The sequence below is a fragment of the Ambystoma mexicanum genome, chromosome 9 (genome assembly GCF_040938575.1).
Source record: "Ambystoma mexicanum isolate Mex_15411 chromosome 9, UKY_AmexF1_1, whole genome shotgun sequence".
Lineage (NCBI taxonomy): Eukaryota > Metazoa > Chordata > Amphibia > Caudata > Ambystomatidae > Ambystoma > Ambystoma mexicanum.
In genome coordinates this window covers 189627529-189652895 of record NC_090931.1, presented here as the reverse complement: position 1 = coordinate 189652895, position 25367 = coordinate 189627529, and the positions used below count along the sequence as shown (strand labels likewise).

The 25367-nt window shown below is 49.3% G+C and overlaps 1 protein-coding gene across 1 annotated transcript in view; it reads right to left on the bottom strand.

Moving 5' to 3' along the window:
- The window catches only part of TMPRSS13 (transmembrane serine protease 13), a 177629-nt gene extending 153024 nt beyond the window's left edge, over positions 1–24605 (bottom strand). Inside the window, exon 1 of the mRNA XM_069614461.1 lies at positions 24233–24605. Within this exon, the coding sequence (XP_069470562.1) occupies positions 24233–24247 (15 nt within the window). The 5' untranslated portion in view covers positions 24248–24605. The remainder of the gene's footprint in view (positions 1–24232) is intronic.
- Between the last annotated feature and the right edge of the window lie 762 nt (positions 24606–25367).

The following is a 25367-nucleotide window of genomic DNA, read 5'->3' as shown; positions in this document are numbered from 1 at the left end:
CATTCGATCTGGTGGACCACAAAGTACTTTGCGACCACCTTGCCATAGTGGCCCATTTCTCCCAGTCGGCAATCACATGGATCAAATCATTCCTCAACAATAGAACCATGCGAGTTTTCTCTCCGACTGCAGCAGCCGACCCCATACCCATAACATGTGGAGTGCCACAGGGTACGTGCGTGTCACCTACCCTGTATAATATCTTCACTAAGCCTCTGTTCGATGATCTGGTCAGTCTGGGTGTCACCTACACAAATTACACAGAAGACACCCAGATCCTCCTCCCTCTAACAGGCATCTATGACACAGATGTATGGCTTGTGAACAAATGTATCTAATAATTCAGGCATGGATGGCCAGCGATGGCCTCTGCCTGAATGATGACAAAACAGAACTCCTGCTGTTAGGTTGCCAACCTAAACAAGATAAACCCTAACTACAACTCCTTCAAATTGAAGAAAGTTGTGGGGCTTATTTGCAAAGTTGCTCACGCAGGCGACTCCTTACAATCCCTGTTGTTTACCACGTGTTAATATAGTAGATTCACTGATTCCTATTTACTTGTCGCTGGTCACCGGATTCAGACGGGTATTAAGCCCATACCGTCCAAACACATCAGAAAAACCACAAAAGATTCCAGGACTAAGCGCCAATAGTAAGGGTTGTTTATTAGCATAAGCCCTCTATTTGATAACGCGTTTCGGCTTCCACGAGCCTTTGTCAAATCAGGGCTATGTCAGTTCAAACAAACATATTAATATATTGAAGTATTACCATTCATACCACAATTCAAAAAAAATCAAAATTACATATAACATCAAATTAGTAATTTACAAACATGTCTGCCATTGGTTCAGACAGAGAAACAAGGGTTGGTGAAGGGGAGGATTGATTGGGTTCAGAAAATATCACAGTGAACACAAAGATGCAAAAACAAAACATAAATGGAGAGAGAAGATCGAAAAGTACCCATTAGTACAATTGAAGGATTAAGGAGAATCCTGATTTAGAAAAGTAAAACATAAGATACACATCAATCTGCTTACCCAACGTAATTCTGAAAAGATCCGTAGGACTGTTGTCCGATATACAGTAATAGGGACAAATCCCAAAGACAGAAACTCTAGAATTGAAGAGTTAAAAATAACCCCAATTTAGTCTAATAATATAATCATCAAACGGTCACCCATAGTGAAAATAAGGCAACCTATATCAAATGTGGAGTGGATACCCATACAGGTCCTGGTCCCCATACCTTTATTACTGTGGGGTAGCTGCTAATATTATACTTTCATAGCCAAATGCTTTAATAATTCTGACAAAAGAATTAAACATACAAGTGAGAAGTGACTGTCCTCCATATAATCTAGTGTCCATTTTGTTTAGGTTAGCGCGGCATTCAAGCCCCAATTATTATACTTGTAGGCACTCGAATTAGAGATCCAATGGCCATTATGTTACATCTTGCACGGCAGTCCTGACAGGAAAGGTTACAAATGTAACCACTCGCACCAGCGTATGTGCGAAGTGAGGTGAGAGCATTTACTTTCAACGATTGTGTGCGGGCTGAGATGAAAGCATTTCTATACTCCGATCCCCAGCAGGGCTTTAAGTAGGGTAAGAAAGGCGAGGGGGTGGGGCCTTATTTGGGGGTCAAATCAATGAGTTTTGAGGGCCTTCATCAGGCTGAGGCCGGCAGGTGCAGCGCTTATCGTCAGCAGGCCAGCCGGTCCTAGAGTGCATCAGCAGCTTACGCACCTTGAAGGGGAGATGCGCAGAACTTCAGAGAGCGACAAGTCGCACCCCTTGCCGCTTCTTCTTGCTTCCTCCTCTTAGTATTTTCATGCAAGAATGGCAGAAAAACCTGCGAGAGTGGTCCTTTGGAGGAATCCCCCCCCCCCCCCCCCAAGCCTCACCAGATCTCTTTGGAAAAATCCTGTCTGTATATTGATGCAGCTGCCCCTGCACTAGGCACAAAGACCCACCCCCCAGACAGCTAAACACATAGAAGCTGCATGATGGGTAAATGCAGACCGGCATCCCTCCTTCTTTGCCGTCTTACCAGTCGCTATGCAAGCAACGAGGTCCTGGAGATTGCAGCCCCGGGTCCTGCATTACCTAGAGAGTCCACTCATTCTCCAAGGCAATGCAGGCGCATATCAGTAGGCACTTCCAGTTACCTTAGGAATCCACCCTCTTACACTAGATACCCCAATTGTCAAACGGAGGCGCCTTTGCCACCTGCCCGTTCCTTTCACTCGCCCCCAGTGCCCCAGGCAATGTCACCCTATACATATGACGTGCCACTCCCAGGGTCACCTGCATATGCTTCTCACACCCACGGCCGAACTAGCTGGTTCCAGATACTCCTTAAAGTGCTGCTTGACCCCAAGTTGGCCAAATGAATGCAGCTCTGCCAAGCGTTTAGAAGGATGCCTACCAAACTCTCACCTGTGCCCTTCCCCATTGCTCCCCCCAGTTAACATCCACTTCTCCGTTTGCACCATTGGTGCCCGGAAGGGACTACGCAGGCAGTGCCTTATGGCTACTCAATGTAAGGTGCATTACTTGGACTTACTTCCGACTACTTTGTGAGGAAATCGACCATCCACACGGTGGGTGTGCGCTCACCTGGGCTTTTTTTTAAATGTTATATAAAATTGAATGATGGTAGATCAACCTCTGGAAAATGTGTGGGGCTAATCGCCTATTTTCCTTTGCTCACCGCACGATCTACACAGACCCGTGTACTCTGGGTGGAAACAGCCTACAGGTGCAGTTCTCCCCGTCACATTTAGTTGGAGTACATCAAGGCATCTCAAAAGGGGGAGGCAAAAGCTTCCTCCTGCCATGGCCATCCTAATTAAATAAAGGCTCCATGGACCCGACCTATCTTTTGTTGGCGCTGCTGGTGACAGTGACGCATACTGATGAGATTTATTTAAGCAGGCCCACAAGAGGCCTGGTTGCAGGGCTAACAAAAGACAGGAAACCCCAACACCTTTGATACGCATCGGTGTCAACCTGAAGCCAGCTCCCACCTCTTAGTATCAATGACAGTAAGCGGTCATGTCTGATATGATATACAATATAGCATTCATAACGCGCCTGTACACAAGTGTTTCATGGGGCAACAAGGAGGGGGAAACAAAAGGAGGACAAAACAACGATCTTACTAGGCCTCGTGTCATTCAGATCGCGCAAGAGCAGGGAAGGGGCAGGGGAGACGTGCGGAGGACATGTGTTTACAGAATGCAACCCCTGCAGGGGGACCCCATTCAGAGGGTAGGAGTATGTGGGTTGATGGAGACAGAAAGTCTGTTCTTGTCACAACTTCAAGGGAGACCTGCCTTTAATCAGGAACCACGGATAGCTCAATTAACCAGAGAGACCCTTTGATCCGCAACAGACAGGAAGATGGGTGGGACGTAGCATTACATGTTTTCACCCCTTTACCTTTTCTGTTGCAATGGACTCTGGTTATGACCTCATGCAAACAGGAGACTGTTGGTGGGGACCCAGGATTGATTAATTAAGGTAGGCTTAGCCTACACCAATCACCAGGGTTCATTTTTCTTTAAAAGAAGTTCAAGCCCCTCTTTTGGCAGATCATCTGAAGACTTTGCAAGGAGCAACAAGAAGAACTAATTTGGACCCTGGCTGAAGGTACAGTCTGCCTTTCGGCTTCCGCCTGTGAAGGAAGGCCAGGATTTCCAAAGAGGGAAGCAAGATCACCCCCCTAAACTTCTCCCAGGGAACAGAGGGAAATACCAGATTCAGAGGACCTATACAGTAGCTCCAGAACCAGTATCCAGAAAGCACACAGCGTGCCCAGCTAGGCTCTGCAAGCAAGCTTCCTAGGTGGGATGTGCCAGAGAGTCTCTGAACCAAAACAAGGACAAGGCAGTTTCCTGCAAAACTCATCAGCCTTAAAGGACGTAACAAGGCCAGCAAAGAAGTTAGCAGTGCACCGATAAGCATCAACCAGCATCCGGGTTAAGTACATTTTGGAGCCAGTCAAGCCCCTCGAGCTGCAACCGACTGCACCACTAACTGTTGTCACGTTGCAGTCGGTCACACCGTCCAAGATGTCTCGACCAGTGCTTCAGACCCGCCAGCCAGCACCGTGATGATTCCTGACCCAAGCCACCGTGTAGGCCAGCCTGCAGCCATCCGTCAAGCCTCGTTCACCAAACTGCCTGCTGCCCGACACCGCTGCTTTCTCCCACCTTGAACTCTTTCCCAGTAGAAACAAAGCGCCCTGAAACCGACTGTACACTGTCGACCACCAAGAACTTCTACAAGCTCATTGTGCGTTGTGCAGGTACATTGTGGTTCCGTCGTCCTGGTCCTTCTCCGAAGGTCCCTAGTGACATTTTACAACCCATTACTCCCTTTGTGCCGAAACCAAGTATCCTTGAACTATTGCGATTCATTACTTTGGATACTGACAGTGCATCCCCTTTCCTTCTCGAAACTGTCTGTCCTCTGCATTCCTATACAGGGTGGGTTGTATTTTGTAGTGTGCTAGAACTGTGTTGTGATAATAAAGTAGATATTTGTATACAACCGTGGACAGTCCTTTTTATCATTGGGTAAGAATGGTATTTTCACGGTGTCGCAACTAACCAACGATCCACGACCTTTCTGAGATAAGCCTGCCATTCCAGTCACGTTACCAAAATTGGACAAGGAGCATTTATAATTTGCTTCCGTTTCCAATCTGTTCGGATCCCTTCTGGTGTCCTAGAGGTGTGGAGCTGATTGATGGTTTAGCAACAGATATTTATCCCTGGACCACTGGTGCCCCGGAAGTTCATTCATCACATACTTTGCACCCCCTCTGCATCTTGCAATGTTCTTCACTTACTGTTCATGCCCATTTCATCACAGGTCCATTTTCCCCGAGGCCCACTTGCTCTCAATTTTTTAACACATTTAGTCGCAAATTTATATGGGGTGGGGTTGGTGGGCAAGTTGTGGTGCGTCTCCCGCCGCATTTTCTTTGCGAGGAAGTGTGTTAAATCAAAAAAAAATTCCACGAACCAACATCAAACATCATAGAACCGCACGTATTGCTCTGCTCAACTCTGCACTTGTTTGAGGGCTCTACCTAAGCGCTTCTTCCCCTACCATTCGTTCTGTTCTTATATGGTCTGATGTGTTTATTGCTCCTCCCACTTTTTTCTATTTTCACCACCACTTCCTCTTGGGGCAAAACACAGACCAATCTGCCAATTGCAGCTGGCCGCTTAGAAATCAATAAATATAATAAAACTCTCCTGTCCTTGCACATTACTTTCTCTCCCACCCAATGACCCCGGTATCAGGTCTGTGGCACCTGCACACTCCCTTCTCTCGCACCCAATGTCCCTGGTATCGTGGTTTTATGCACAGGTCTGTGGTACCTGCACACTCCCTTCTCTCGCACCCAATGTCCCTGGTATCGTGGTTTCATGCACAGGTCTGTGGTGCCTGCACATTCCCTTCTCTCGCACCCAATGTCCCCGGTATCGTGGTTTCATGCACAGGTCTGTGGCACCTGCACACTCCCTTCTCTCGCACCCAAAGTCCCTGGTATCAGGTCTGTGGTACCTGCACACTCCCTTCTCTCGCACCCAATGTCCCTGGTATCGTGGTTTCATGCACAGGTCTGCCTTCAGCACTTTCCCTTCTCTCGCACCCAATGTCCCTGGTATCGTGGTTTCATGCACAGGTCTGTGTTACCTGCACACTCCCTTCTCTCGCACCCAATGTCCCTGGTATCGTGGTTTCATGCACAGGTCTGCCTTCAGCACATTCCCTTCTCTCGCACCCGATGAACCTGGTATCAGGTCTCTGTTACTTGCACATTCCCTTCTCTCGCACCTAATGTCCCTGGTATCAGGTCTGTGTTACCTGCACACTCCCTTCTTTCGCACCCAATGTCCCTGGCATCGTGGTTTCATGCACAGGTCTGCATTCAGCACTGTCCCTTCTCTCGCACCCAATGTCCTGTTGTTACTTGCACATTCCCTTCTCTCGCACCCAATGTCCCTGGTATTGTGGTTTCATGCACAGGTCTGTGTTACCTGCACACTCCCTTCTCTCGCACCCAATGTCCCTGGTATCGTGGTTTCATGCACAGGTCTGCCTTCAGCACTTTCCCTTCTCTCGCACCCAATGTCCCTGGTATCAGGTCTCTGTTACCTGCACATTCCCTTCTCTCGCACCCAATGTCGCTGGTATTGTGGTTTCATGCACAGGTCTGTGTTACCTGCACATTCCCTTCTCTCGCACCCACTGTCCCTGGTATCGTGGTTTCATGCACAGGTGTGTGTTACCTGCGCATTCCCTTCCCTCGCACCCAATGTCCCTGGTATCGCGGTTTCATGCACAGGTCCTGCACATTCCCTTCTCTCACACCTACTGTCCTGGGTAACGTGGTTCGATGCACTTCTTGCCACTGTGCCCCGTGTTTCCTGCACACTCCCTTCACTCACATCGAATATCCCAGGCACGATTGATATTACAATGAATGTGCTTGTCCCTAGCGTACCTGCATTCTCCCCTCCCTCAGACCCGGTCCCCGGTCCACCTGCATTCTCCTCTCCCCCCAGGGCCGATACCACAGGTAAAGTGGCGTTTGGATTGCTGCACCGGTCCCTGGCTTACCTGCACCCTCCCCTCCCTCAGACCCGATACCCCAGGTAAGGTGGCGTTTAGATCGCTGCACCGGTCCCTGGCTTACCTGCACCCTCCCCTCCCTCAGACCCGATACCCCAGGTAAGGTGGCGTTTAGATCGCTGTACTGGTCCCTGGCTTACCTGTATTCTCCTCTCCCTCAGACCCAATACCCCAGGTAAGGTGGCGTTTAGATCGCTGTACTGGTCCCTGGCTTACCTGTATTCTCCTCTCCCTCAGACCCAATACCACAGGTAAAGTGGCGTTTAGTTTGCTGCACTGGTCCCGGGTTACCAGCATTCTCCCCTTTCTCAGACCCGATACCGCAGGTAAGGTGGCGTTTGGATTGCTGCACTGGTCCCCGGCTTACCTGCATTCTCCCCTCCCTCAAACCCGATAATCCAGGTAAGGTGGAGTTTAGATCGCTGCACTGGTCCCCGGCTTACCTGCATTCTCCTCTCCCTCAGACCCAATACCGCAGGTAAGGTGGCGTTTAGATCGCTGCACTGGTCCCCGGCTTACCTGCATTCACCTCTCCCTCAGACCCAATACCGCAGGTAAGGTGGCGTTTAGATTGCTGCACTGGACCCGGCTTACCTGCATTCTCCCCTCCCTCAGACCCAATGCCGCAGGTAAGGTGGCGTTTAGATCGCTGCACTGGTCCCTGGCTTACCTGCATCCTCCCCTCCCTCAGACCTGATGCCGCAGGTAAGGTGGCGTTTAGATCGCTGCACTGGTCCCTGGTTACCCGCATTCTCCTCTCCCTCAGACCCAATACCGCAGGTAAGGTGGCGTTTAGATTGCTGCACTGGACTCGGCTTACCTGCATTCTCCCCTCCCTCAGACCCGATACCGCAGGTAAGGTGGCGTTTAGATTGCTGCACTGGACCCGGCTTACCTGCATCCTCCCCTCCCTCAGACCCGATGCCGCAGGTAAGGTGGCGTTTAGATCGCTGCACTGGACCCGGCTTACCTGCATTCTCCCCTCCCTCAGACCCAATACCGCAGGTAAGGTGGCGTTTAGATTGCTGCACTGGACCCGGCTTACCTGCATCCTCCCCTCCCTCAGACCCGATGCCGCAGGTAAGGTGGCGTTTAGATCGCTGCACTGGACCTGGCTTACCTGCATTCTCCCCTCCCTCAGACCCGATACCGCAGGTAAGGTGGCGTTTAGATCGCTGCACTGGACCCGGCTTACCTGCATTCTCCCCTCCCTCAGACCCGATACCGCAGGTAAGGTGGCGTTTAGATCGCTGCACTGGTCCCTGGCTTACCTGCATCCTTCTCTCCCTCAGACCCAATACCGCAGGTAAGGTGGCGTTTAGATCGCTGCACTGGACCCGGCTTACCTGCATTCTCCCCTCCCTCAGACCCAATACCGCAGGTAAGGTGGCGTTTAGATTGCTGCACTGGACCCGGCTTACCTGCATCCTCCCCTCCCTCAGACCTGATGCCGCAGGTAAGGTGGCGTTTAGATCGCTGCACTGGACCCGGCTTACCTGCATTCTCCCCTCCCTCAGACCCAATACCGCAGGTAAGGTGGCGTTTAGATTGCTGCACTGGACCCGGCTTACCTGCATTCTCCTCTCCCTCAGACCCGATACCGCAGGTAAGGTGGCGTTTAGATCGCTGCACTGGTCCCTGGCTTACCTGCATCCTCCCCTCCCTCAGACCTGATGCCGCAGGTAAGGTGGCGTTTAGATCGCTGCACTGGACCCGGCTTACCTGCATTCTCCCCTCCCTCAGACCCGATACCGCAGGTAAGGTGGCGTTTAGATCGCTGCACTGGTCCCTGGTTACCCGCATTTTCCCCTCCCTCAGACCCGATACCGCAGGTAAGGTGCCGTTTAGATCGCTGCACTGGTCCCTGGTTACCCGCCTACCCTTTGCATCCAGCCCAGCTCCCCGGATAACGTGCATACATGAATGAATGCACTCCACCCTCCGATACCTGCACATACCCTGCTCTCACACCCGATAACGTTGGCATGTACGGACGTTCCTGGTAATGGGGGAGGAGGATGGGGGGGGGGGGGCTTTAGATGGATGCACTCGTCCCTGCATCACCTGAATGGATGGCACACGCTTTATTTACATGGCTCTGTGGCATTCACACAGGCCGCGCTGCTAGGGTTACCAGATGACTCCATGTCACCATGTTCAAGTCCTGGGTTTCCATTTCTCCAGCAATTACACTTCGTGTACAGTGGCCTCTTCCATACCAGCAAAGGCAATACCTGGAGTAGAGTGTTCCTGGATGCGGTCAATCGATCACTTTCTCTGATTGGAGAGACTCATCGAAGACAGTGTGGGTACAATGCTCCCATTTCAATGGTCCAAGTGAGCGGGAACGGTCAGGAGCGGCGTGCCACTATTTTTCACTGTTAACAATTGCACCACTTTTTTTTCACACTTCTCCACTAGAACACCAAATAGCATTTCCAGTTAAAATTATATCTGCTTCAACTCAATTACTCAATTGGCTGTCAACCAGCAGGGCTGCAACCCTTGAAAAGTGTGTTGCATGTTTCTCCCTTCCTGCCTACTCTGTCCCGTGCCAGGGTCACAGCTCTACTCTGTTTTTTTTTTTGTATACTTCTACCACCATCTGCACTAGATACAGCTATGCCTCCCTGATACAGATAGGTCTCCCTGTAAACTTCCACCCAAACCACAGATGTGCCCATCTTTGGTGGAGAAGACCCACAGGGCACACACAACCCAATGGAGTGTACGTGCCTCGCCCAGGCAGAAGGAGCGTTGCACCAGACTCCTGCTCCAGCGCAACCCCGTGCGGCCCTGAAGCCGCCTGTCCACAGTGGGCCCACTACTAGAACATCACCAATAAAAGTAATCCCAGTCACTCACTCTGCAGACATGGTTGCTCCATCCGCAAGGCTCCTAATAGCACCAAACAGCTACTAATACGACACAGATCATTCACACAATACCAACATGGAGAAAACCATCAGATCCAATAGACCTCACACAACATAAAATTACGATTGCCTAATGGCGCGGAGCCATATATCCAACAACCAAAAATAATATATACATATATCTCAACCAAAAAAAATTACACAAAAAAAAAAAATACTAAAAAGATGTAAGCTTTAAGAAAAACACCAGGCACACAAGATATAAAAAGGCCCCCTGATGTATTGATAATACTCCGTCTACACCCACCAATTGTCTAAATAACACAAAAATGAACACAATCAATTCTTCATCAATACAATCTCAGAAATAGGCAAAACAACTCTGCAAAAAAAAAAAATTATTAAATCATAAAACAATTCAAAAATGTATCGAACAGCAGCCTCCACCTTGTAGAAGGCCTTGGATAAAAGACCAAGAATCAATCAGTACTTTCTCACTCAGGATAATGCCTGTTCCCAACGTGAGCAACGTTGAACCCCGACCAACCTCAAGAAATTAGGCCAGGAGAACTCAGCCTTCATAATCGACGGTAACTGTATCAAAGTGGCTAAGGAAGTAAAAACCCTTGGTATCTACCCAGATTCCACTCTCTCCTTCACCAAACAAGTGAACTCTATGGCCTCTGCCACCGCCTACACTTGTAAGCTCATTAGAACTGCCAAACCTTTTCTTTCTGATGACTATTGCATTATTCTAGCCAGAGCACTCATACTCTCTAGGCTAGACTATTGCACTGCCCTATACATCAGTGCCAATAAAGCGATCATGCCTTAAGAGCAGCTCTTTGTGTGGCCAGAAGATCACATATATCTGCGATTAGGCGCCAAAATAATTGGCTCTCGACTTATAACAATATCCAGCTAAAAACAGCATCCCTCACCCACAAAGCACTGAACAATTCTGCCCCCAGCCATCTTACGGACAGATTCCACAGGAGAACATCCACTAGGCCCACGAGGCCAACCAAGTCCAATTGCCCAACTATACCGAAATGCAAGCTTTCCACGGTAGGGGGATGTAGTTTCCCCGTCAAAGCAGCCCAACTGTGGAACTCTCTGCCACTCCCTATCAGAGAAGACCAACCCTATCTGAATTTTAGACTGAATTATATTAACTTGCTCAAGTCTACGGATCTTTAGGACCCGCTTATGTAGCCTCGGCACTTTTTTGCATTACATCTGCACTATCCACACTTTTATTCTGCATCTCTATTCCTTGACTTATCTATTGCCTGTACTTGCTTTACTCTTATGTCTAGCCTGTAACTTACTCAAGCCTTGCATAGCCTGTAACTGCTGCGCCCGGATTCCTCCGGGTCTGGTGCACATTATAAATGGTTTAAAAAACAAACAAATGTCATTATAGGAGGCACAGCTATCTTGGACCTGCCCATCCCTCTCAAACCAGTCTCACACAAAGAACATTAAAAGTCACCATCAAAGAATCCTTTGGCGCGCCCTTTCTCAAAGAGACACGTCCTCCTCCCTAGATTCAGTGATCCACAAGAGCTCTCTGGCCATGTCAGTGCTCTCCCAACATTCCCAGAAAGGGCGATCTTTAAATTCCAGACTGAATTCAGCAACTAAAACTGCCCCAACCAACAGGGGTCCAGACTCTACCCGAAGAGGCCCTCATCAAGATCGTGGAAGCGGCTTCTTCTAGAGATCAGAGCAGTCCTCGACACTGCAAGTTGACATCTAGGGCACTTATGACACTTGGGGGAGGGAGAGCATTAAACTGCCCCCCTCCCATCAGGCCTTACTCCCTTACTGCATCCTCTTCCCAACACCATGAAATGTTGGAATTTAGATAACGTTTTATGGACTTTTAATTAAAAAAGTAGTAGGTGGCCAACGACATTGCACAGGATATCCTGTTCATCATGTGATGTTTATGCCAATTACCCAAATGAAAGCCACTCGCCTAGAGTTTACTGCTGCTTTTCATCTATATGTTTTTCACTAGAACCCCCCTCCCCACCCCCCATCTCTTACCTTACCTCCGTGTCCACCCACTTCGCCTCTAGATCGCGAAAGACTGCATTGTTGTCATGGTCTCCAACTCCTTTTTCATTTTACTAGCCGTCCGTCTCCTGTTTTTTTTATTCCCTTCTCCCTTTTGTCTTTTCCTTTTCGCTTACCCTCCCTCCACCTCTTCTCGTCTTTCTTGGCATCACCCTCTTTCTTTCACATTCTCACTTTACATTTTTGAATTCAGCCCACCTGCCTTCATCTGCTCAACTCTTCTCTTTCATTCACCCCTTTTCCTTACCCTTTGTTCTAGCCAACCTCCTAATTTCTCCCTCTTTTCCTGTTGCTAACCTCATTCTCTGTTTCTTTAGTTCACTTTCCAATACCCTTGTCTTTTTCAGAAGTCATTATTTCATCTCCGTCAGGCTCTGGTTCATGTGTTACATCTCAGCTCCACCCACTCCTCGGCAGGACAGTCTCTCTGGGTTGTTTGGAGCCCCCCCCCCCCGCACCTCTCAACCTCTTTCACAGCCCACCTAGGAGCACGGAAAGGAGTCGAAAGTGGAAAACGATCAGTGCGCACAGAAGGACTAATTTGCGGAAGGTGTTAAGCCCTGCGAAGGCAATGATCAGATACATCTGCAGCTGCAGAAAATTCCACTGAACAATAATGCAGGTTTTGTCCTCTGAAGAAGTCACTGCAGTGCCCCCGTGCCCTGCTGTGCCCTAGGCCCAGGCCCGATTCGCCCGTCCCGAGAAACAGCCCGTAGCCTCCTCGTTCACTGTGACCAAACCTTGCTGGCTACTCACAGCACTCATCATGTTACTATTTTTGTCTTGCGTTTTAATCTTCTGACACTTGCCCGTCATGCCTGATGCACAGAAATCAGACAGGGTGTCAATTCCTCCGTCCCCTTTGTCTCCTGGAAGCCAGTCATGAGCACTGGAGTTACCTTTCACTGCCCTGCTTCCATGGGTACTTGCATGCACCAGTTCAGTCCAGGAAGCCACCCTCCATGTGCCATGCACCAGTTCAGTCCAGGAAGCCACCCTCCATGTGCATGCACCAGTTCAGTCCAGGAAGCCACCCTCCATGTGCATGCACCAGTTCAGTCCAGGAAGCCACCCTCCATGTGCATGCACCAGTTCAGTCCAGGAAGCCACCCTCCATGTGCATGCACCAGTTCAGTCCAGGAAGCCACCCTCCATGTGCCATGCACCAGTTCAGTCCAGGAAGCCACCCTCCATGTGCATGCACCAGTTCAGTCCAGGAAGCCACCCTCCATGTGCCATGCACCAGTTCAGTCCAGGAAGCCACCCTCCATGTGCCATGCACCAGTTCAGTCTAGGAAGCCACCCTCCATGTGCCATGCACCAGTTCAGTCCAGGAAGCCACCGTCCAGGAAGCCACCCTCCATGTGCCATGCACCAGTTCAGTCCAGGAAGCCACCCTCCATGTGCCCACAAGTTTTACTTATTTATTTATTGGTTTCTTATAGCGCGGATCCGGGATTCGAACCTCTGTTGCTCTGCGTGGTTTTGATTCCAAGACCACCACGTTGCCCCTGTGCTATCCTCCGTTCTAAATGTGGCCTGGACCGTGCAGCTCTAATGAATGTACCCATTTGATTGCTGCTGTTAACCACCATCTCAACTCCATTAGCACAAGAAGTGTTGGTTACTTTACAGAAGCAGCTTGAACGTCAGTGGATCTGCACGCCGACCTTGGTGCAGCATCTTCCCAGAGCGCAGCACTGCTGTAGAGCGCAGCACTGCTGTAGAGCGCAGCACTGCTGAAGAGCGCAGCCGTTTCCCAGGCACCGATAGGCCAGGTGAAGCCATGCAGCACAGCCCCTTCAGAGAACCACACACGCTCATTGACCACCTGCCACCATCCGTCATCCAGCCAATGGAGTGACACCTTCAAGGGAGGAAGTACAGTAGAGTATGGGGCGCTCAGCAAGTAGTCACGAGCAATGACCCCAAAGCCAGTAGGGATCAACTGGCGATCATCCGCCTGCTTGGTTTTGCCACCTACTCACCATAAGGTGGCCAGCAACCACCACCTGCTTGAGGAACAAGCGAGTGACCAATCCCTACAAAAGGCACTGTTAATTACTACAGACTAGGCGTGAAGCGTGTGTGCGTGTGCGCGTGTCCTAAAAAGCATCTAACAGCCTTAAATCCCAAGTAGCCAATACACCTTGACAAGATGCGAGGCATAGGTGATGAAAGGAGTGGCCAAATAAAGCCACCACCGTTTCCATTTATTAATCAAAAGGGAGGAACCTCTCCTTTAAAAGATGTACCAAAATATAATTCTGTTTAAAAATATTGGCTAAATTAAATCAATTCAAATTGCAGTAAGAACAGCAAATCAAAACAGGTCAGAGTATAATTCAACAACACAATGCTTTTAATGAATGCCTACTAATTAAAATCATTTAATGTCAACACTGTAATACGCGTTTCAAAAAACAAACAACATTTCCCTTCTGCTATTGTCAGCATCCCAATTTCAAATGTCTTTAATGGTGTGATTCTAACCATGGCTGAAAGCGATATCCACTGCCGAAGAGCAATATTGACACACATTTTATTTGCGTTGATGGTGTAGAAAACTGGTGGGGGAGGTCAGTTTGGAGAGCCCTGGATCAAGGGCAATATTTGGAGAGCCCTGGCCCACTTACAGCCCCACTTCCAACAACTGGAAAGCATTAGCACAGGGTGGCCATTAGAAGACCAGGCCCGCCAGACATTAAAATACAAAGCGAAATGTACAGGTGCTACTGTATAGAGGGGGGCGAGTCCACAGGGGATCGGGCTCTGGCATGACCATCATCGCGAGTCATTGCCTGCCCATAACAGGGGACGGCCACGAGCCACTCTAGCTGCCCACCAAGTTAAAACATTTTTTTTTTTTTAAAAAAAAGCACGCTCCTGAATTACCAATAGCACAACAGGCGTGTGCTTGCCTGACTTCCTATACCGGGTCACCTGATTTCCTGTCCCGCCCCAGCTGGGACAGGAAGTCAGGCGAGCATGCGCAAGTTGAGCAGGAACAAATTTGAAGGCAAGTCCCACACCCCACCTTCGACCATGCTCTTTTCCCTGCACCAACACCCAGACCTCCCACGTGAGCACCACATCATGCCTTTTCTCTGCCCAATATCCTTCACATTGTTCACCCCCTATCCCCCTCACACCCCTTTTCTCCCCCTAACACCTTTTTGTCAGCCCCTAGCCCCTTCATCCCCCAACCTCCACCATACCCTCTTTTCTGGCCCCAGCCCCCCTCTACCCCTTTGCTCAGCCCCCGGCTGCCTCACGCCTCTTTTCTCACCCCTACGCCCCTAGCCCCCTCATCCTCCCCAATCCCCACCATACCCTCTTTTCTGGACCCCAGTCCCCCTCAACCCCTTTACTCAGCCCCTCCTCCCCCCGGCTGCCTCATACCTCTTTTCTCACCCCTAGCCCCCTCACACCTCTTTTCCCGCCCCACTTAAACCATTTACTCAGCCCCCTGGCGCCTCTTTTTTCTTTCCCTGAGCGAGCCCCTTTTCACTTTTTCTACACACCCCCTGACACAGACCACCCCACTCCCCAGGTGTGGCTGGCCATTTTCCCCAGAGTCCCTGGCGCGTCCCTAGCCAAGCGATCCCCGACTCTCCCAGCTCTGCTATTGGGCCACTTATGCTCACGCTTTAGAACTCCACCGCGCCTTTCAAGAGCCCTGAGGAAGTGCGTTTAATATGCAGGAAACATGGATCAGCTCGTTTTGTTTGAAAAATAACTTAATTTTGCTCACATTTCAGAATAAAATGTTTGGCTTGATTGACGTGCACTTTTGAATATAGACTTACTAATAATGTGAGGCACATCGTTTTGGGGTGCACTCCCCAACAGTTAAGTTTAATTTCATTTGGAGGTCTGTATCTTTCCATAGTAAGTTATTGTATTGAAATATTCTGCATTATTTTGCCATATTTTAGCAACATCTCGTTGACTTCGACATCACCTCTGTTTCCGCCTCGATGCCCAAAGCACATTCAAGCCTGTAAGATAGGTCAGCGGCTTGAGCGCTCGCTGCTGCCATCTGTAGGACCATGTTTGAATCCCAGAGGTCTGCCACACCCCACATTCCTGGTTGATGCTAGGGGGTTCTCATAGCCCCTCTAGAACCCCGCCATCCGCACTCACATTCAGTCAAGCCTACACGACCAGGGAAATTGCCGCAAGGGGCGATTACACCTTGATAAACACCATGGCTTCCCCATGACTGAGTGGGCGTGGCTGCTAAAGATGGGTGGGGCCAATGAAGAAGTCTCAATTATGACTCACAGCAGAATACTACAGTCCAGGGCTGCTGATGCATCATGAGGATGGAAATTCACCCAAAGTATAGGAGCAGAAAAAATGCACCCACAGGTCCACGAGGATACCAACGGGGATGAAAATATACCTAGGAGGTGCACAAGGAAGGAAATGCACCCACTCATCCAGGAGGATGGAGATGCACCGACGGGGATGAACATATACCTAGAGGTGCATAGGGAAGGAAATGCACCCAGAGGTCCATGGGGATAGAGATGCACCAACGGGGATGAACATATACCTAGAGGTGCACAAGGAAGGAAATGCACCCACTGATCCAGATGCACCCAGGGGGATGAACATATACCCAGAGGTGCATAGGGAAGGAAATGCACCCACAGGTTCATAAGGATAGAGATGCACCCACGTGGATGAAAATATACCTACAGCTGCACAAGGAAGGAAATGCACCCACAGATCCAGGAGGTATACGAGGATAGAAATTATTGAGTGGTCCAATGCCAAAATAAACCTCTAATGTATTGATTACCTATAGCCCTTCAAGGTGTTCTTCTGTCAAACTCAAACCTTTTACACAGCCACTACCATTCCATAGCAGATGCGTGTTAGGGACACGGAGTCTCATAGTACATATTGGATGGGACAGTCCAACCTTAAACACAAGGATAAGATCGTAACTCGCCTGTACACAAGTGTTTCTAGTTGCGACAAGACAAGGAGGGGGAAACAGAAGGAGGACAAAACAACGATCTTACTAGGCCTTGAGTCATTCAGATCGCGCAAGTGCAGGGGAGAGGGAGGGGAGAAGTGCCAGGAGGGTGGAGAAGTGCAGGTAACTCAATAAGTGCTGACAGAGGGTGGCTCCTAAGTGCAGAGAGAAGGCACTGTAGGGTTACAGATACAGACCCTTAAGTGCTAGGGGAGCCCAGAGTCAGTGCAAGGGCAACTGGACATGCAGGAGCCTGGGCCCGAAGTTCAGTGGATGGCAAGGTGACCAGTGAGCAGAGCCCTCCGGGACATCAACAGCGGGAGGAAGAGAGAAAGTGGAAGCGAGGAGGAAGGTCTTGAGTTGCTTCTGGAACTGGAGGTGGTTTTGCTCATGTTTGAGAGAGGCAGGGAGGCTGTTCGAGAGGGAGGCACCAGCCGAGGAGAGAGATGTGCCCCCCCACTCTCTCCGCTTGGAGAAGCGTCTGACCCTCAAAGAGTTGGAGGTGGATGAACGGAGAGCTCGGGAAGGAAGATGTTTAGGAAGCATCACCGAGAGATGCGTGATGGGAAGACACAGCTGCTCCATAGCACCTGGCATTCCTCAGCACATGTGGAATGGGACCACTCAGCCCCGAGGCACAGTTCCCGACATTCCTTGCGACAGGAGCACCCAGCTCACCCCACTGACCTGGTTTGGAGACGGGCAGGTACAGTGTAGCGCTGAGACAAAATCTGTTTCTGAAAGAATGCCAAAGCCTGGACTAGAGAGTGGGACACAAGTAGAGTTTGGATCATTAGAAACGTGCACCCCAAATCCGGAACCACTGCTTTCCAGTAAAGCTCCTTGCATTCACACCCATTTTCAATAAGATGAAAGTGGATTGGAACTCATTCTGAGAATTTTCTGGTCCAAAATCCCAACCCTAGGCCGAATATGGCGAGCTTAGATTTGCCCTGTAGCTCAGCGAGTTACGCACTTTCTGCTGGGATATTTTGTAAGCACAGCTCACAGATTCGAACCCCGACAGTTGACCCAGCCCTCTACCATTCCAAGGTTGATCAACTGAGAACCATTAGCAACGCCTGCTCTTTGTAGCGCTAAGAAACTTCCCCAATTCTGTACAATTCTCCAATTCTGCACAGTTCTATGTGAACCTACCCCCAGGCAAACGTTAGCTTGTGAAAGGTAGTCAATCTATGCAAGCAATGTAAAAAATATATTTTAAGGATTCAAACGTACAAGGATGTAACCCTAAAAATGAAGCAAACCTGTAATAACACCAGACCCTACCCTGCAGCGACAATCATTATTCTACCACTAAAACGTCCACTTTCTACAACACTAATTGGACAGCGCCGTAAAGCATCTTTTTTGCATGCGACTTGATTTAAAACACCAAGTAATAAATGGAAAATGAACAGTGACCCTAACTTTAATACCATCACCAGATGTCCAACCCTCCATAGTCCTTACTCAAACCCAAACCGTTACTCTACCCTAACCTACCCAAAGCTCCCCATCCCTTCCCAACCCTGATCTCTTGACCTATCTAACCCAAACCCTACCCAAATCACAACATTTAACCTGGCTCTTACTGTACCCTACCCCCCACATCATCAGCTTCCACAACCACCCTGATCTAATTCTACTCTGTAACCGCTAGCCTTACCCTAACCCCACAAGCAGGCAGTCACAGGCCCTTCACAACCTCCCTGAACAGCACTGCATTGTTGGTCTCCCTTACGCTAATTCTAAGCATTTATCCTGAACCATGCAATCGCCAAGCTCAATTAAGTTTTGTGACTTCACCCACGGGTCAAAAACTGTTTTGAGAGACAGATGAATATGTCATTCATGGCAATCACCCCTCCCTCGGCCAAATATTGTAAAGGGCAAAAACGCTACTCACTGAGACAGCCGTATCACCCATACGGCAAGGAGGTGCAACAAATAAAAGCAACGTGCGCTGAAAATGGCGACAATGACCAGACGTACAGTAGAAACATACACGCATCCATGAGCCATGAAGCACACGTGCGCACAACACGAAGAAACGCACTAGGTCAATTATGCAATATCGCTTGCAACCATATACACAACATAACAATGTATACGCTGAAATGCATCAAACGAGATACTATATAGCTCATCAACATAGAAACGCGACAGCAATGGGCAGCCATCATTTCCAAAACTGAAGCAGTAGCACTCATTAAAATGAATGGAAAGCTTCAAGGCATCATGAAATTCAAACCGTTGCTCTTTCTGAAATACGGATTAATGCAGGGCGCAGGCAGTGGCTGTGTGGCCCCTTCCAAGGTTACTGAAAGATTAGGGAGGACTAGAATATGAGATAACAATTCAAGGCATAAAATATATTTCTGAAAGATTAATCAAGGAACTACCAGCGTGTGAACGCCTGGTGCCGAATAATTTGAAGCTTAAAACTCATGAGGAATGATCAACTACGTCTCTAGTGATTAGACCGTTAATAACACTTACACTCAAAGTAGGTAAAATCTTAGTAAATACAGGGTGAAAACATTCAGAGCACGGCCCCCTCACATGTGACCCATAATTCAAGAACACTATCCATTCATTAGCCCCAGACACAGATACACCGGCATTGTCTCCCCATATATTCCCAGACGTATGGCAGCGCGCAAGTCCGTCTACAAAGGAGTAACTCTGCCTCATGCCTAGGAATAAGGGATGGGATCTTCTTTAATTGATTAAAAACAGTTTGCTGACCTTTTTCCCACTAATCCCATTTTTGGCTCATGTGTTGATGACCTGTCAATTGCTCAAGGTTGGTCAATAAGATGTCAACCAATAGAAACTCTCAATGTTAATGCCACCCAATATATGTTGCACTAACCAAATACCAACTTCACAGATGACGTATATTCTTTATTATCAATTTACAGGTGGTCGCAGGTACATCAGATATACAATGGCCAATTAAAAGACTAACCCATTATATATATATATATATATATATATATATATATATATATATATATATATATATTCTATTCCCCTAACCAATCCCTCAATCCTATAGGTTGTTGTAACCAAGATTGCGGTGGGACGCCAATGACTATGTATTTTTAGTTTCTAAACCATTGTCATGCCCGAGAGAAGCCGAGCGCTCCAAGAGTGTATTTGCATGTATGCTGTCCTTGCTTTATGTGGATTGTTAATAAAGCAGGTTTTGCCATTTTCATTGATAGAGGCTTCGCATGTAGGCTCCAAACCTTGAACACACCATTCTGGCCGACTCTGTTGTGCACTCTTAACTGGCGGTCACTTCCATAATCCTACCCACCTCCCCCTTCAGGAGATGATCATTTTCCTTTCCATTGCATTTGCGGTCTTCTAATAGTCTCCTGAAGTGGGAGAATGGAACAACAGGCTCCCGCCAATCCCCTCTCGCCCTTGGCCTAGAGGATCACGGCCTAGACACCCACCTCAAGATGAGTTTACCCATTTACCAGACGACCAAATACTTTGGTACAGGAACCTACGGATGTGCCCACCTACCTGCCCTACCTACCCAGCAGCTCGCCCTACCCAGGCCGGCACCTGCAACATGGATCAACTCGACTAAACCAACACATCGTTAGAGATGCCATGACGACCTAGCCAACGGTCACACCTGTACGACCATGCACACTGGACACTCCTACACCAACTTACACGAAGAATATACTCAGCGCTATGACATAGGTGACGGACACATCCACGGACGTGCATCTTTATTATTTTTCACATAGGCTTTTAAGATGCAGAAACGCAAGACGCACGATGAACTTATCTAAATGGCTTGCTTAAGCTCCACATAAACCCTATAACCTAAAGCGCCTGTGCACTCAACGGCTCCATTTATGCACCTGATTCAAGTAGGTCGCAAGGAAGAGCTTTCATGAACATTAAAATGAACAAGAGTCCGGTTGCTGATCCTGCAGAATGAGCTCGGCGAAAGGCAGACAGCCAAGCCACAATGTTGCAATCTCGCACGCCGCACACCAACGTCAAGGTCGCACCTGCAAATTAAACAAGGCACACAGTGGAAAAAACAATATTAATTTTGCAGAATTCGGCCTCAAACACGGTCCCGCCTCACGTGACCAAGCCAAACCTGAAAGGATGCCAAGGCTAAGAGAACGGGGGCGCCTGGATCCCTCGTTACAAGACACAGGCAGATACAAATAAAAGACTCAATGGACATCTGCGACAGTGGGAGTAGTCGGCTTTCCAGCCTATGAATAAGTCCTCGCATTGTCTGCACGTACCCATAATGAAACATTGTTGCAAATGACAGGTACACCGCGAGCTGGGAACGGCGATGGTCCCAGGATGGGAGGCTCGCGAGCGCACCAATCAGAACATGGGGCTCTTATCACTGACGCCATTAATATTGACCAATCCTCAGGGGTCTTCATGTAACAATTCTCATGTATCTAATTGCAGGGACAACCCAGGTATACCACCTGACTGACCCTCAGCCACTAATACCCTTCTCTATATGTATGCTATACTAACCCTACCACTCAAGTAACCAATCCAGAGTGGAGATAGGTTTTTTGATAACTTTTCGAGGTGACGCAAGTAGCGCGTCATACCAAGGTAAAAAGGGCCTGCGAGCCCCACGATTATGTGTGTGTCAGGACGGACGCGTACGCTCCTTGACCCATCCCTGCCGTTTGTATAATAAACAGCAGAACCACCTTGCTTCTTGCGTGCGCCTCATACTCATTTTTGTGATACGCGGGAGGAGTTGGGGCCTCCCTGCTCCCTGCCCAGAGGTCCACGGACGGCCCAGCCGACCCCGGCAGAATTTACCCCCCGACACTCCATCCCCCCTTCTGATCTCCCCAATATGTTGAGGACTACAAGACCCATAATGCAAAGAAAAACTAGGACTAAACAAGAAAACCCCAAACAGGGGCCCCCTTTGGCATGTCTTCACTCAGCTGCCATGTCCAACATTTCATGGTTACGTTATTGGGGTTTATACAGCGCAACGCTGCCATTTACACTGTCTCTTGGCACTTTAAAGTGTGCATCACAATGCGTCAATAAGTCCTCTCTGAGGACAACGTGTGTCAGGTGATTATTCCAACCAACGGTCCACACAGTACGATGGAAAATGTTGCCTTTAATTACCTGGACTGCAGAAGGGGTACTGGGTCTAGCATTGCTGTCAATAAGTAAGTAATTTCTAAGGGAATTAGTCACGGTGCACTTTTAGCTCAGACATGACCCTCTCTCGCCACATTGATGCAGTCTCCAGATCATGCACCTTCACATTCTCAAGTGGATTTTTCTGGATCTCTTCTACCCTCATAGAGACTCCGCAATCATAGCCATCATTCTCTCGCGCCTAGACTAATTCCCCCTCTCTAGGCATGCCTGCATCTCAACTCCCAACGGATCCAAAACTCCGCAGCAAGGCTCCTTCTCGCACTCACCCCCAAGAGAGTGCATCTATCTCCCTGCACTCAGGACACTTCACCAGCTGCCCATCAGCCGAGGGGCCTCCATCAAAGCATTGTACATTACCCACTGCGCCATCCACAAGAAAGGCCCCGAATTCCTCCAAAACAAGCTCACACACTGCCGCCCCACCCGAATGCTCAGACCAGGCTCTGCACACCACCTGGTAGTCCCCCCCTTTCAAGTTCTCCATGCCAGGAGGAGCCTGCTTCTCCGTCCCTGCACCCGCTTTCTGGAACTCCCCGGGCCTCATTCTTCATCTCATAGAGAATCACTAGGTCTTTAGGGAAGTCCTCAAAACCTGACTGTTCCCTCCTGCATCCTGAACCCCCACAGACCCCCGTCTGCATCCCCACCACACACACACACACCTGTGTATCTTTCAGCTATCTCATCTCGTCCCTCTTATCTTTCTGAGCTCCGCCACCACACTCCTCCCCGACCCAAAAAGGCATCCTGCAACTTGCACACAATAGGAATCCTGAGAGTGGGCCGGTTATTGTCCTCAAATGGGTTCCGAGGGTGGGCAATGCATCGAACTCAAAGGCACCCTCAGGGCAAGAACTTGGATCAATTTGGAGGCGTATATTCAGTTGCATCTGAATCTTCATCTGTAGTTGGCACCGCATGCAACTCTTAAGCGTAGGCATCGATGCCACACGTAGAAATGTAAAGGTTGGCATTGGACCTGAGGATATACATACATACAGAGGGTAGGTCGTTATTGCACTTAGATCATGTGAGAGATTAAGCACCGTCCTTTTTACCTAGATGGAACCCAGGGGGCAGACAATGTCGAATGTATGGCTAACCCATTTACTCCTCTCGCACTCTGCACCTTCGAAACTTAGCCGAAGGCACGGCCTCACTCCTACACACATCTGCACACACATGTAACTCCAACACTGTTGCACAACACCTCTGCCATAAGAACGAAGCTACCTTTCCTTTCCCGACAGAAATTCAAACCGTAGCTACTCACATCATTTTTCCATCCACTTAAACACAGCCCCTGCTGCTTAGTTCCTAGTACAGCTCCTTCACACCAACCACACGCCATTCAGATATGGGCAGCTGGCAGGGTCCTGGCCACTCCGCTCATAACTTTAATGGCCATAATGCACACACGCATAATAATAGCACCTCCCGATTTTCAAATATTTTGGACTTTGTTCCCTCCGAGGGCGTTCAACCAACTGCACGTTGGGAGCATAATTATGGTGAAAGGCGCTATACAAATGACAAAAATGACTGAACGAATGAATGTGACCAGATGACCCCATGTCGCAGGCGAACACTTTTTAAATCCCCAGCTTTCGCTTTTACAATTCGTATAAGGTACTGAATGGCAACTGTAATCGAATGAGACTACAACTCTCAGCATTCATTTGCTTTTCACAAGAACGCCCAGGGCTGGAACAGGGATCTCTAATGACACGGAGTCGCCCGGTGACCCTACATGGCAGGTTCATGGCTGCGTCCACCTAGGCACGCATTTCGGCACCTCATGAGTGCTTCTCGTCACGCTCACGCACACCCACACCTGTAAAAGAGCCGGAGAAGCGCAATACTGAGAAGGTTGCGCACACACACAACAGTTACCAAGAAGATCCAAAGGAATCGGTCCGGGAAAATCGTACAAATGTGCCTCTTTCATTAAAGAAAAAAAAACATCCTCCAGTACCAAGGTCGCCTGCTCGTTCCCCTCCACAAAACAAGCAGCGACCTCACACACGCCCCCCCCCCCCCCCGGCCTGCACAGGGCAAGAAGAATAACCTGCATTAAAAATAACGAGTGTTTTCGTCCGCTCGTTAATATTTGCCCATTAGCCCTCATCAGCGCTTTGGCGTAAAGCGCTCAATAAATAATAAATCAAATCAACAGCGTCAACGAATCTAATACAATGTACACACTAAACACGCGACTCGTGTGTAGAAAGGCAATCGACGTTACTCCCGGTGTGCGCGCGCAAATTTCACACACTCTGCATACATACACACACGCATACCTCCTGCAGTGAAGCAGGACTCCCAGGCAGAGGCACCCGTGGGCAGAGCAGCCCCCCTGCCAGGCGCAGACATGCCCGCTGTTGTTGTAGGCGCCCCCTGCACTCACCTGTGTGCCGGCCATGGCGTCCGCTTGGAAGGGGTGATGCTGGGTCCACAGGTGGGCCGTGCTACGCCTCCCAGCTCGCCTTCTGGAAGTTAGGGAGCGAGTGAGTTCCTCTTCTCGCCGTCCCGGGCGGAAGGGCAGGCGGGGAGGGACTGGGAGCCTCCCAGTGTACCTGCGCGGGAGGTACCGATGCGTGCACCGCTCTCAGAAGTCGCCAGACCTGTCCCGCCGCTCCGTCATGTCATTAATGGGCTTTTCCAGCTCACCAGGCCGGCCGTGTACCTTGGCAGAGATCGCAACCTGTCCCAGCTCAGGTGGGAGTAACTCATCCAGGCCAGGGTTGCCAAGTGGACCCAGGCCAGGTCCTCATGTACACCCAGACCTGGCTTTGCAGGCAACAGCGCTTTGCAGGCTGGGACTTGTAGGCCACGCGTATATTCAAGCTAAAAAAAGTCCTAACATGCAAACAAACGCAAGCCTGGCTACAGTGCGCGGATGACTCTGTCACCGGAACAGCACTTCCCCAGAACTGGTTTCCATGTAACAAACACGTGCATTGTGGGATCTGTAGTCTTTGCGGCATTTATTCCATCAAAGTAGACTGAAGCACTTGCTACAAAAGGGAATCACCCGGTCATCCCGCATTCTAATGAAATGAGTTAGAAGGTGAAAAAACGTACAAATGCGGGTAAGTACCATTCACACCTGGCACTGGGAAATCTTACCTGGTTCGGGGGAGGGCAGGGCGGGAGTGGCAGGGGGTGCAATGATGGTTACTGGTTCTGGCAGGGTGCAATGATGGTTCCAGGAATTGGCTTGTTCTGACCTACGCCATCATTCGTGACACATTCAGACACTTTGAAGCCTTTCGGGCCAAAACCATTATTAATGTCTGTTATGTAGGCCCATGTTTATAATATCATGGACACAACTGCAAGTAGAATACAAACGCCTATCTATTGGCTGAAAAGCAAGAACTGGCGAAAAGTGACCCGCATGACACAGAGGCACTTGGCGGCTGGGATACCTCTCTCCAGTGCTGTGTTTAGAACGTCTCGCACGTCATCGCCCAATGCTTTATAAACAACCTCCCAAGCGCACGCTGCTGTGTACTGTACAGCGGATCTCAGAATAGCTC